This window comes from Phaseolus vulgaris, chromosome 5 (assembly GCF_051622355.1).
Source record: "Phaseolus vulgaris cultivar YP4 chromosome 5, ASM5162235v1, whole genome shotgun sequence".
NCBI classification, from domain to species: Eukaryota; Viridiplantae; Streptophyta; class Magnoliopsida; order Fabales; family Fabaceae; genus Phaseolus; species Phaseolus vulgaris.
Genome location: NC_143502.1, coordinates 36726013 through 36739266, shown reverse-complemented (window position 1 = coordinate 36739266; position 13254 = coordinate 36726013). Strand labels below are relative to the sequence as shown.

The 13254-nt window shown below is 29.1% G+C and overlaps 1 protein-coding gene across 1 annotated transcript; it reads right to left on the bottom strand.

Moving 5' to 3' along the window:
- Window positions 1-4403: 4403 nt before the first annotated feature.
- On the bottom strand, window positions 4404-12601 carry LOC137834383 (cellulose synthase-like protein H1). Its single transcript, XM_090302765.1, has 9 exons — window positions 12223-12601; window positions 11758-12091; window positions 9365-9484; window positions 6960-7073; window positions 6626-6838; window positions 6399-6537; window positions 6067-6242; window positions 5583-5933; window positions 4404-5026 (listed from the first exon to the last, which is right to left on the bottom strand). Exons 1-9 carry the CDS (start codon window positions 12477-12479, stop codon window positions 4490-4492), a joined length of 2241 nt encoding a protein of 746 aa, XP_090158891.1. The 5' UTR covers window positions 12480-12601; the 3' UTR covers window positions 4404-4489.
- Between the last annotated feature and the right edge of the window lie 653 nt (window positions 12602-13254).

The window sequence follows — 13254 nt, the reverse complement described above, 5'->3', positions numbered from 1 at the left end:
AGCCCAACAAGGGGCCCAAGCCCAACGAATTACTAGGAGCATGGCAAGAGCTTTGGGACAAGAGTATAATAAAATGGCTCTTCTTATTTCTTTTATAGAATAGGGGTGTGAATGTAATAAAAAGGTGTAAGTAGTAAGGGAGTCTAGTGGGGAGTGTAGATAGGAGCCTAGGGGGTGCCAAACCGAATTTCATTGCATTTGTGTGCCATTTAGCTTGCATTTTCAGCACCTCTAGGCTATAAATAAAGGTGCTTAGCTTGTACAATTCAGATTGGAATTTTATAGTAGAGAGACTATACTCAATTTGGGAGAGAATTTGTGAGTTTTGAGTCTTCCTCTTCTTTGCCTTATCTTGTGAGCTATGGTGAGCTTCAAGTGGTGGCACTCCATCACTTATCTTGGTTCAAGGTTCCAAGTGGCGTGAATGGCTTCTTCCAATTCTCAAAATCCAGCAAGCATCTTATTCTATAAGTGTTCTTCTTCCCTTTTCTTCAATTTTCCATTCGGTAGTTTTGATTCCTAGAGTTTACTTCTTTTTCTACCGTTTATTTTGTGTTTCCAGCATTGTGTTCTTAATTCTGTTTTGGTTCAGTAGCTATCATTTAAATTCTGTCCAGTTTTAATTCTTGTTCTTCTTTCCTTTTGTTTTGATTCAATTTGACAATACATGGACTTCAATATGAGTCTTGGTTGGTGCTTAGTTTTGGTGAGTTCTTGAATTTAGAACATTGATCCAATTCTAAAGTAGAGTGCCTTTTAAATCCAGCTCAAGTTGTTCCTAAGAATGTCAAGAATCATGTGTTCTTGTAGTTACATTCACATCAAGATGTTTTGGTAATAGGAAAGGGTTTGTACATTCTTCATGGGATAAATGTAACTAAGGGTGTTACATGGACGATTGAGGACAAGTTCATGTCTCCACCGTATATGTTTCTATCTCATTTGTTTGTTACTTCGTTGTTGAAGTACACTGCAATATAAAATCGTAAATAAAATAAATTTGTAATGTCATCTTGTTGTTTTTTAAATAATTATATAGAAGTGATTATTATGAAAATGGTTTCAAGTTGCAAACACACGTGACCTCATGGTGAAAATTCAACCATGCACCATTTGTACTCACCAATTTTATTAGTCAAAACTTGTAGTCGAATATGTTAAATAAATACTAAAAAAAACTCTTATAAGTTTTCACAAACATATAAAAAAATATATTTAACCATTTTCATATGTTTGGCGTCTTGCTATTTGCACATGTAAAGAAGGGAAAATTAGAAGCACATGTTGAGAGATGCATCTTCATACAATATGTGCATGGTGTGAAGAGATATAAGTTATGGAGGTTGGACCTTAGAGAGGTTAGGTATTTCATGAGCAAAGACGTCACATTTGATAACACTCGAATGACTATGATGTGCAAAGATATCACATTTGATAACATTCAAATGACTATGATGTGCAGAGATCTAGAGAAAAGGCAGGAGAAAATCCATGTTGAAGTGGAGCTGTGGAGCCTTTTACTGAGGGATCAGATTGTTTGGAGGCATCATACAATGTTCACCAACCTTCTACCTCAATGATTGACTCTGGTTATCAGCTTACACATGATAGGGAGAATAGGATGATCAAACCTATATAGAGATTTGGATATAATGACCTTATCAGTTATGCTTTGACAATAACTGAGGAGACAAATGCTTCAGAGCTTAAAAGCTTTCAGGAGGCTGTAGAAGGTTTAAAAGGTCAACAATGATAGGTTGTCATGGAGGAAAAGATTCATTCTTTGGAAAAGAACCACACATTGACACTTGTTGATCTACCAAGAAGCCAAAAGGTTGTAGGATATAAGTGGGTGTTCAAGAAGAAGGAGGAAATACCAAGTGTAGAAGGTCAAAGATTCAAGGCTAAACTTGTGGCAAAAGGTTTTACATAGGTGGAAGGTTGATTATAATGAAATATTCTCACATCTTGAAAAGTATTGTTCTATAAGGATTTTAATATCTATTTTTAACCACTAGAATATGGTGTTATAACAGTTAGACGTGAAGACAACACTTCTGCATGGAATTCTGGAGGAGACTGTCTATATGCAACAACTCAAGAGGTTTTGTTGAAGATGAGGAGGAATGTTTGTCCCTTGGAAAAATCATTGTATGGATTGAAACAGAATCCAAGGCTATGGTACAAGATATTTGATGACTTTATAAGGCATACAATGTTCTAGAGGTGCAATTATGCTAACTACTTATACATCCTCAAAAGGAAAGAATAATATGTGGTGTTCTTACTCTTATCTGTAGACAATATCCTTGTAGCCATCCAGTATAAAGATGAATTGGAGGAGCTCAAACAAAGACTAAGTTCAGAGTTTTAAATGAAGGATCTTGGTCTCACAAGGCGTATACTAGGGAGAAACATATAAAGGGATCAAACAGTTCAGATACTACATCTATCTCAACAAGGGTATTTGCAAAAGTTGGTTGAGAGGTTTAGGATGCATGAATCTAAACCTTTGGGAACATGTTTAGGACACCGTACGAAGCTCTCAGTTTCTCAAGCTTTAAGTATTGAGGAGCAAAGGAGGAAGATGAAGATTACCTTGAATCTTAATGGAGTTGGTAGCATAATGTATGGGATGGTCTGTAACAGACTGGATTTGACTCATGTTGTTATGGTTGTTAGTAGGTACATGGCAGATTCTGGACGAACTCATTAGGAGGCTTTGAAGTGAGTGTTGAGATATATGAGAGAAACAATATTGTCTGGTCTAGTGTATAGAAGATCTACCCTTGAAAGAGGTTCTATAAAAGAGTATTTGGAAGTTGATTATGCAAGGAACATTGATACCCATAAAGTCAATCTCTGGGTATGTCATTACCTTTTTTAGTACAACAGTTTGTGAAAGATCTAATATGCAATTAGTTGTGGCTTTATCTACTATCTAGGCAGAGTATACCAGACTCACATTAGGGATAAAGGAGGCACTATGGTTGAAAGGGATGATTGTGCATAATGTATGACTTTAAACTAGAGGGGGTGAATGGTTTAAAAAGGGTTTTCGCAAACTTTGAAGTTTAGAATGAAATTATTGTGGACTTTACTATTCGTTTTACCTTTGTGGTCTTATCAGTTTGGGCTTTAATTTCTTTTCAACATTTGTTTCCACCGTTCTCAACTTGATTGAAGTTTATGATTTCAGGTTCATGCTCTTCCTGTTGAATACCTAAACCATGGAGAAGCGAAGCCCATAATGTCGCTTTGGTCCAAGGCCCTTGCTCATGCAACCTTAAATATAAAAAGATTTATTATTATAGTTACACGTATATAATGGATTTTCATTTTATAACTCAATTGCAAATGTATTGTGGTTTATGGATTCTGGATTTGGATCTCCCAATATTACTATTAATTACATAATGCATTTGGATTTTAGAACTTCACTACAAAATATTTATGCATTCTGGGTTATGGATTTTTATAATAGCAGAATTAATATATTTGGATATTCGGACTGAATTGAAAATATTTACTGCATTATAGATTTTGATTATAGAAAGATTTAAGATTACTATTATAATTACATTTAGATTTTTAAACTTAATTGAAAAAAATTAATTTAATGTATTTGGATATTTCAATTCAATTGAAAATAAATATTGGATTCTCTATTTTTGCTTATACCAGATTTTTAAATTGATAATCAGGTTTTTCAAAAGAAAATTAACCATTTAACTATTATTCTTTTTTTAAATGTGACCATAGTTACATATGGATATATCCGTTGTAACAGTTATTTATGACAGTTTTAGATACAATTTTTTTTTCTTTTAATATAATCTGTATGTAAACTATGCTTTACATATGAATTTATTGTCTTACATATGGATTTGGGTTGTATGTAATACCAATTTTTCTTATAATGAGATAGAGTCTTGAAAGATCAAAAGAATTTTAGGAGAATATAGTTTTCACTCCTAGAATGGTTATTCCTAGAATGGTTATGTTGAATATCCAATGCATACCTAAAAGAAAATACCACATTTTATTTTGTAGCCCACGTCGTAGTGTCATGTTTCACTATTCATTTTGTACTACATTATAAAGTTTCTTTTCTTAGTAAATATCTCACTTTAACCTATTTATTCTCCAAACTAAATTTGTTAATGTTTATCTTCTCACTTTTTATATATTCAAACACTTATATTTCTTTTTGAAATATAGATGTGAAAGAGTGTGGTATCACTTTTTACATATATTATGGAAAACAAAAACTAAAAACAGAAACTAGTAAGTGAGTGATATTTTTTCACTATCTTTTATTTTATTTTCACACTTTTGCCTAATTAAGCATTTTCAAACAAGGTACACTATTCTCACAATAGTACCGTGCAATGAGAAGAATATATGCAAAACCACCATACAATGAGAAAAATATGGAGTAGCAAATTGCAAAACCAACCAAAGGAAGTATACAATCACCCAATCATCCTTAATAAGCTTTGCCAAAGTACACAAAAAGGAAAGCCAACACCATTGACTTGCATATCGTGGATAAGGGAATTCCATATTTTCCTTTGCCAAATAAACCTTTGAAAAATGGCCAGTAGCAAACAACCAAATATGAACAACATAACACTTCTCCTATGCCAGATCCATGTCCATTTCTAACACGTGGTTGCCATCCCAACAACTTGGTAACGAGAGCTATTAGTTGAATAAGCAAAATAGTTGTGCCAGGTATAAAAATTGGAGACTCGTTGAAAATGAATCTACCATTATTTTCCTTAGCACTCTCGTTGGATGATGATTGCTCTTTTCTTGTTATTTCAAAGACAATGTCTGATATTCTCAATAACTTAAGCACAATGCTCAATAATCCAAAAAACCAAGCATTTGTGGTGGTTATCCTTGCCATTCTTTGAGAGTTCCACCATGTACGAATTGACAACCCTGTTCCCAAGTACTCTACAAAAGTACTTATGTTGTAAATCACAAACAAAGTGGTAGGAATCCATTGTCCAAGATCCTGCAACACGATTGAAATAGTGTGAAAAATGTGTGGATTTAGTAAGTTATTGAATATGAAGTAATATTTTAAAATTTATGTAACTATCTTAAAACTCTTGTACTTTTTTATAGCCTTAAAAGAAAGCACTAAGCAAACAAAAAAAAAAATAGGTTAATGGAAGAAAAAAAGATTGTTTAAATGTTAAGCTTCTAATCATGGATTATATGCAGTGATGTTAGTACAACTTTCCTAGCCATTATATGATTAAACATTTTAACTCAGAAGTTATGCTTATATATATACACACAAGTGAATTCAATTTTTTTTAATCTAATTAAGTTCCCTTCCTTTATACATAAAAGATAACTTTGTAAAACCACACCTTTAATAATTCTATTACAAATAACAAATAGTGATTATCTTGAGGACTATGCAAGTTAAACTTTTGAATATGAAGACATTTATATCTTTATGAAAAATGAAGTTTAATTATTAAATGAATAAACTTTACTTGATCTATGTGTGTATTCTGCTACCATAGAGTTTGAAAATTGCATGGGATCTAAGTTCATACCTTGGGCAAGAAAGTAGAGTTGTTGATGATGCAATATGCAGGGAGAAGACTGTAGCATATTTCAGGAACAGATCTTAAGCCCCAAGTGGTGACCCAAAGATAGCCCAAGCACTGTCTGAATTGGAGCTTACCAAATAGGGTTCCAAAAATTGGACAGTGGTTGCTTAGGAGAATTTCAAGCAACCCTGAGACCCATCTTCTTTGTTGGACCATTACAGTTATGATATCTTGAGGTGAGCAACCCATAAAGGCTATAAGGTCTGGTGAACACACTTCAGATCTCCAACCTTTTGTGTGGATTTTCAGCCCTGTAAGCGCATCTTCTGATGTTGATCCATACATCCAACCCACCTAACATTCTCAATACTCAGTACTCAAAAATTTTACTAATGACAGAAAAAAGTAAACTTTTTCAAGAACAAACTAGCTTTTTTTTTCATTTTTTGTTTGTTTAGGTGAATACTTAGTTTTCTCTTTTGTTTACCTCTTTACCCCAAGCAGTGTCATATTCATATTCACAACTGGCAACTTCTTTTGCTGCCTCAACATATTTCCAAATATTATTATTGGAAGCCAATGTCTTCCCTTCCAAAGCATCAGTAGCTGATTCCACAAACCCCTTTGAACTTCCAAATATTCTTTTCTTTTCTGAGAATTTCCCTGCACACATAGTAACATGGTATATCAGATAACTATAATTTCAAACACTGGAGTTTCTTATCAGCTGACAAAATATTTCGACATTATGAGACCCTTTTGAAACTGAAGAAGAATAACAAATTTAGACTCATAAGGGTAACAGTGAAATCAAAGTACCATTTGTGATGTCATGATCCTTCTTTCCATTTTGAATGTGATGATCAGGAGAAAGGCCATAAATTACTTTTCTTCGGTGCAAGCAATTTGTTCCTATGTAAAATATCCCTTGGAGTCCTGCTAATCCACCACCTAGGTACTGCATTACACAAAAAGAGGATTTATTAACACTTGCCATGTAGTTCATCATAAGGTTATTTGGCTAACTTTCTTGAAACTTGACTCACCAAAAACGTTGCCACAAGTTGATTTCCAAAAGGGTCATCCTTCAATGCATCGTAGAATTGTTGGATACATTGTGAAAATGCAACTTCTTTCTCTCCCTTTGAATCTAGTAAAATGCAGAGGGCGTGCAAAACAATCTTTGGATTATGAACATACATGTCACAATCTACGTTCAGGATAAAGGGAGCATTTGTCATCACTCCGGAAACTCTTGTCTGTTCATGATACAAATAACAGTGATTTAAGATCTTGTAAGAATTCTGAATACAAATAATGATACAAACTACTATTAGTAACACAACAATTTCTTCTTAGTTAAGAAGAAAACAAACTCACCAACACATTCATGGCACCAGCTTTATAATGATGTGGATGTTGCTTCTTCTTTTCTCTAGATACGTAGACTAAGTGTGGCAACTCGTCTGAAAGACCTTTGTTTTCGCATATTACCTATCAACAAGTACAAAAATATTTGTTTTGAAGCTGTTTATGCATTCTCTTTCAAAAAAATAAATCAAACCTTTATTCATTAATATGTTTGTTTAGATCGATTGAGCATTAAAGAGAAAACTCCATTCAAGGGTCACGAATTTCTTTGTCTTCTTTAGATAAAATACTATTGTATAAACTATTATATCTTTTAAATTATGGAAATTTTTAACATAAATAATAACATTTTTCTTCTATCAAGATAAAATAGTTAAGTGTCCTCATTTTTGTTTTTATGGGTTGCTAAATATTTGCCTGAAAATTATCTTTTTCACCACTAACCTTTTTATAAAGCATGATATAACTCCACAACTCTTTTTAATAATAAAATTTTATAATTAGGTTAGTTAATAAATAAAATTTTACAATTATGCTAGTTAATAAATAAATAAATTATTTAAAATTTAAATTAGTTATTGATGGTTGTATATCTAAATTGGTGGGGTGAATCCACTATAATTTGTTGTTAAAAATTTACCGAGAGGACTGTGCCCCAATCAAATTTTCATTCAAGTGCAGTCTTAAGTAATTTTTTTTATGAGAAAAATTTGAATAAATTTGAAATATTTTACAGAAATCCCAATCCATTGAAAAAAAATTCTAAGAGTTATGTATATTCATAATTTCAAAACAAAATACAAACATCATCAAAACTTACCTTAATAATTACTTCCAAAAAAATTCATCCTCACTAAGTTCACCCCCACACACAACAAAGCAGTTACAATTGATTAGATTACAACAACAAAACACACAATAACAATTAATTATAAAAATAAAAATAATTAATCATTCTAAATAAATTAAATACTATTTTAAAAATTAAAAAATTATTAATATATAAAATAATTTATATAATTAATAAAAAATTATAAAATAAATTTTTAATTAATTACTAAAATTTTAGTTATTAATATCTTAAATTTTGAATTAGTATTAATAAAACTAAATTTACATATAAAATAATAAATATCTAAAATCTTAATAGATAATAATTAAATATTAATATAAAAACTATTTTATAATTTTTTATTAATAATAAAAATTATTTAGATATTAATAATTTTTTAATTTATAAGATAGTTTTTAATTTAAAATAATAACTAAATATTTTAATATTTAAAATTAATTTTTATTTAATAAGTTTTTATAAAAAACATTTAATACAAAATAAATTTTGCGAACCAGCTATCTTAAAGTGTACCAAACTCCAAACTTTAGTTGGTACTCAAGCTTCACAACATATATTGGTTGGGACCTACCAAATCATGCGTTGTACTATAAAGTGATCACGTGCTCCTTATTGAATTGTCTCGTTAAATAAGTACTGTTCATTAAAGGTGTTTGAAGCTACATGTGGTTTAAATAATCATCAAAACAAAATATAAAATAAAATATAGTTAAGTTTAATCTTATTCTAATTTAATATAAAATTCAAATAAAATCAAATTAATATTTTAAGGGTTTTTTAGGATTTTTTTGCTAATATACAATTATTAAAATTTTAAAAAAATTGTAAAACAATTTTTTTGTAAAAGAATTATTAAATATTTTATAATAAAAAGAATGAAAACATATAGTTTGAACTTACTTTAATTGTTATTGTATTTATAATATAAACTTTATCTGATATTTATAAATAAATTATAAAATAAATTTAGTACCAAATTTTTTATAAATATAAATGTATTGTAAATAAAATAATATTAATCTATACAAAAACAAACACGTTTTTTTTATATATTTGTTAGTAATTAATTGATTTTAAAAACATAACATTATATTTAAATACAATGAATAATTTTATTTGATTTAAATTAAAATGAAATTATTTGGTTGAAGAAAAAGTAAATCAAACAAATTAAAAAAAAAATATTTTTAATTATTATTTTTGTATCGGATTGATTTTCAACACTTCTAACAATTTAAGTGTAATCGGAAAAACTCAGCTATATATCATTAAGTACTTCTTTTATTTATAATAATTAACATAACAAGGTTTGCAAAATCCATCAACATTATATTGCATTAGTATAACTTAGAAAGTTCTTTTTTAACACGTATGGCTTTATATTATTGTAATATTTTAAAATAGTTTTATTATAATTAAATTTATCTTTTCAGTACATTTAATTCTGTTTAAAAGATAAAACTGCATTAGAAGAAGGAAAGAAAACGAATTGGCATAGTAGAAAAAGACAGGTACATATATTTATTATTTATGTAATTAACTGCAATAATATAATATGTACCTTAATTATGGTTGGATGATTTCTAAGCTGTGTATTTGAGAATATAGCAAATTCTCCTATGAGAGGAATCGAATTTGTTGCTGCATTCATAATTTTACTGCACAGACTCTCATACTCCTTCTGCAATCAAAAGCCAAAGACATAATAACCACCACGTAAAATGAAGTTTTGAAATAATAATTAAGAATATAAATAATAATTCAAGATACAATTAGATAATTATAAATTTTTATAATAATAATAAATTTTTGTTTGTATGCTTAAACAATTAATTATAAAACATAATTTTATATGTATTAGACTATGTTAGAAATAAAGTACTAATAGACTCAAGTTGCATGGAACAACTAGTATAAATGTTGTTTGAAATGTGCCTATGTCTGTAGATATTATATACATGTATCATTTATAAGTTTTTATTTCAATAAATACAAATAAGTATATTTAGTCAAATATTTTTTTTTCAATAGGATATATTTAGTCAAATATATCCTTTAAGTATTTTGTAGTACATATCAAATTCTAATAAATTTTTATTTTATGGTGGTAGGAGTTGTATATTTCTTAATTTTTTTAAGAATATGTTACAATATTTTATCAATATCAAGATTTCTTGAAGAACATGTTAAAAGTTATTTCATGTCAACAACTTATCTAGAAAATGTGGATATCAATGTTATAGAGTCATTAAACTATCTCAGACCCTACACCTTGCTCAAAAGATAAAGAATATTCATATACTTAGGTCTATAAAATATTGTCATGTTCTAAAGATATTGTCAAATAAGTCATACACATTTAATTCTAAGTTAAGAACATTGAATGCATCTTCAAGTTTCAAAGCATGCTAAGATCTAAGAAAAAGTAATAGCAAAAAAAGACCTTCATAATGGTTATAAAGGATTTGCAACGAATCTTTTCTTCTCAAGCTCTATATAAAAAAAATATCTATGAAGGAATGTTGAAAAAAGTCTTGCAACTAGAGGGAACATAATATCTTAAGTTATTCTTAACATTTATAGTTGTGAGGAAAAATATAGTTTGTGTTCGAGAACAACCTAAAAGAATGAATCGAATCTTGTATCCATTGTAAGACATAACCTCTCTTTTAGTGAATAATCTAGAGATGTTTTTTATCACTTTCTTCGTAAACCTTGGTTTGAACCAAAGTGGTAGTTGTTTAAAGAATACTCACATTTAATCAAAATAGTATTCCAAATAATACTATGTGTTTTAGTTATGAGTGATTGCGTTTCAAAGAATATTTAGTCTTAATCATAAATAGTTGTAGCCTAAAGAATACTTGGTTTTATAGTGATTGAACTCTAGAGAAACAATACTCAATGGGTTAGAAAAAAAAATATTAGGTTATAAATAATTCTCAGGATTTTAGTCAATGATGTTTGTGATCCAATAATACTTAGAATTTTTAATTAAGAATATTGTTGTTCAAATAATACCTAAGTTGTTTGTGTTTCAAATAATACTCATTTTTATTTTCATAACATTAGTTTAGTTAGTAAACTCAATCAATTTATTATAATTTCATTTAATAATAATACTTTTTTTTATATTATTATATTTTGAAAATAACTTCATTGAATTGTCAATTTTTTCTATAAATCCCCATCACGACATTTTGTCCCATCTTATGGCCGAAAGGGACGTTAGAGATTTGCCATTACGTATGGAATACGTATAAATTAGAAATTTGAAATCGACCCTGGATTTTGTGTTAGTTTTAAACTTGAATCTGTCAACCAAGAAATTTGTACTGGAATGAATGGACTGGTGAAGACTATTTTGAAAAGGGACAAAAAAAATGTGCGTAAAATATACTCACAGAATATAGAAGAAGCTTTCAGTTTTAACGTTAACTTGTACGACAATAATAATATATTTAACACTAAAAAAATTAATATTTTATTATAATATAATAGTTTATTTTAAAAAATAGTTATTATAAAATAATTGTTTTTTATTGATAAATCTGAGAAACTTTATTCTAACTTTCAAAAACCATACAATAAATAAAAAAAACTCTTAAATTGATTGATAGCGCAAGAAAAATATTTATGAAATTTAATTTTGAGCTAAAAAGTTCTAAACGAATCATGGCTGTTTGATTGTTAACAAGTCTTTTTAAAATTCTTAAATTTATTACACTACAATATTTAAGGGTGAGAGTTAGGTTCTGTGTGGGGGACCTTTTCTGGTAACACTAAAAAGAATCGTCATATAAAACTTTATGAAGTTATGAAAGTTTCTATCACTATATATATATATATATATATATTGTGACGGTTATAAATTTATACGAAAATAATTATCATATTATATCATTTTTTTAGTGTAATTAATTATAAATAAATTTCTGAACAAATTTAAGTTACCTTGAGTCTTAGCCAGTCTTGGATAAATTGTTGGGAATGTTCAGTGTTGGGAGGGTTGGTGTTGTGAGAGAAGTATCTGAAGGGCACTCTAAGTTGAATGTTGTAGTTCTTACAGAAAGGCACCCAAAGCTTAGCAAACTTAGAAGCTTCCAGAAGGGCATAGAAGTTAAGAGGGGAGCATCCATCATCAGAAACATAGCAAGCTAGCTTGTTTGCAGGATAATCAAGTGCCAACAGAGACAACACAGTGTTGATTGTGATGATAGGTGGCTCAAGCACTGGGTCTGCAGTTGTCACAAATAGGTCCACTGCTGGAAGCTCAGCCTCAGGTACCCTGTTAGAAACACATGTATTAGACCACTATAACAACAAAACAACAACCTAAAATATTGACAACCTTAACAAAAGTGGTAATATGTTTAGAATATATTTGTGCAATCATGTATAGTACATCTCTTGACCTACCGAAGCAAGAGACGATCTATGTGGGTTTTGGTGAATGCAGGAGACCATTTGGTGCTGATGATAAAAATCCAAAAGCAAGTGAACCATGACTCGCATATGACAGCAACGAAGCAAGGGAAAGTGTAGCTGTCATGGCAGAAAATACGGTAACCAAGAAGCAAGAGGAGGAGGAGCAAAGTCAAGGAATCCATTGTTCTGGAAAACGTATGCTTCACCCAAAATTTATCATAAAGAGGGAGATTCTTTTCATTCGCCATATTTTCTAACTCAATGGTTCAAATGGGTGCATTCCTATGTGGCTTTATACTGTGACAAACCCGGTCTTAGTCTTCATTGACTAGCATTTCAGTGAGGATGTGAGGATAAGGTTTGCTGGGAAAAGAGAAATATAATGTGGATAGAAATAAAGGTGAGATATTGTTGAATAGTTGTAGAAACTTTATCAAGTTGGTGCATATTTTCTTGTTAGGAGAGAAACAAAGTGAAAATAGAAATAAAAAAAGTTAAAATATGTTACAAATAAATGAATGTATTTATATAAATAAAATTTAAAAAATACTCATAAATAAATTATTAATGATATTTATTTTTAATGTTATTATATGTATGTAATATCTTAAACGGTAATATAAACTACATTAAGATATTATCCTAAGATATTATTGATGATTAGGAGGAAGTATTGAAATACTTTGAACATCTTTAAGAAGCTTAATACGAAGAATGATTTTTATTTCTTATTTTTTTTTCTAACTTTTTTTGTATATAGGGAGTCATTGAGCACATACACAATTCACTACAAGGAAAAAAAATAGAGAAAAAATAATTAATTGTTATATTGACTAAGTTAGTAACTATTTTATAAATTAAAAAATTATTGGTATCTAAAATAATTTCTATTATTAATACAAATTTATAAAGTAGTTTATAACTTGGGATCTAACCTTAGATACCAAATTTTAACTACTAGTTACTTTGGATTCTTAGTTAGTCTTTAATTATAATTAGTGATTAATTTAAAATATAAAATAA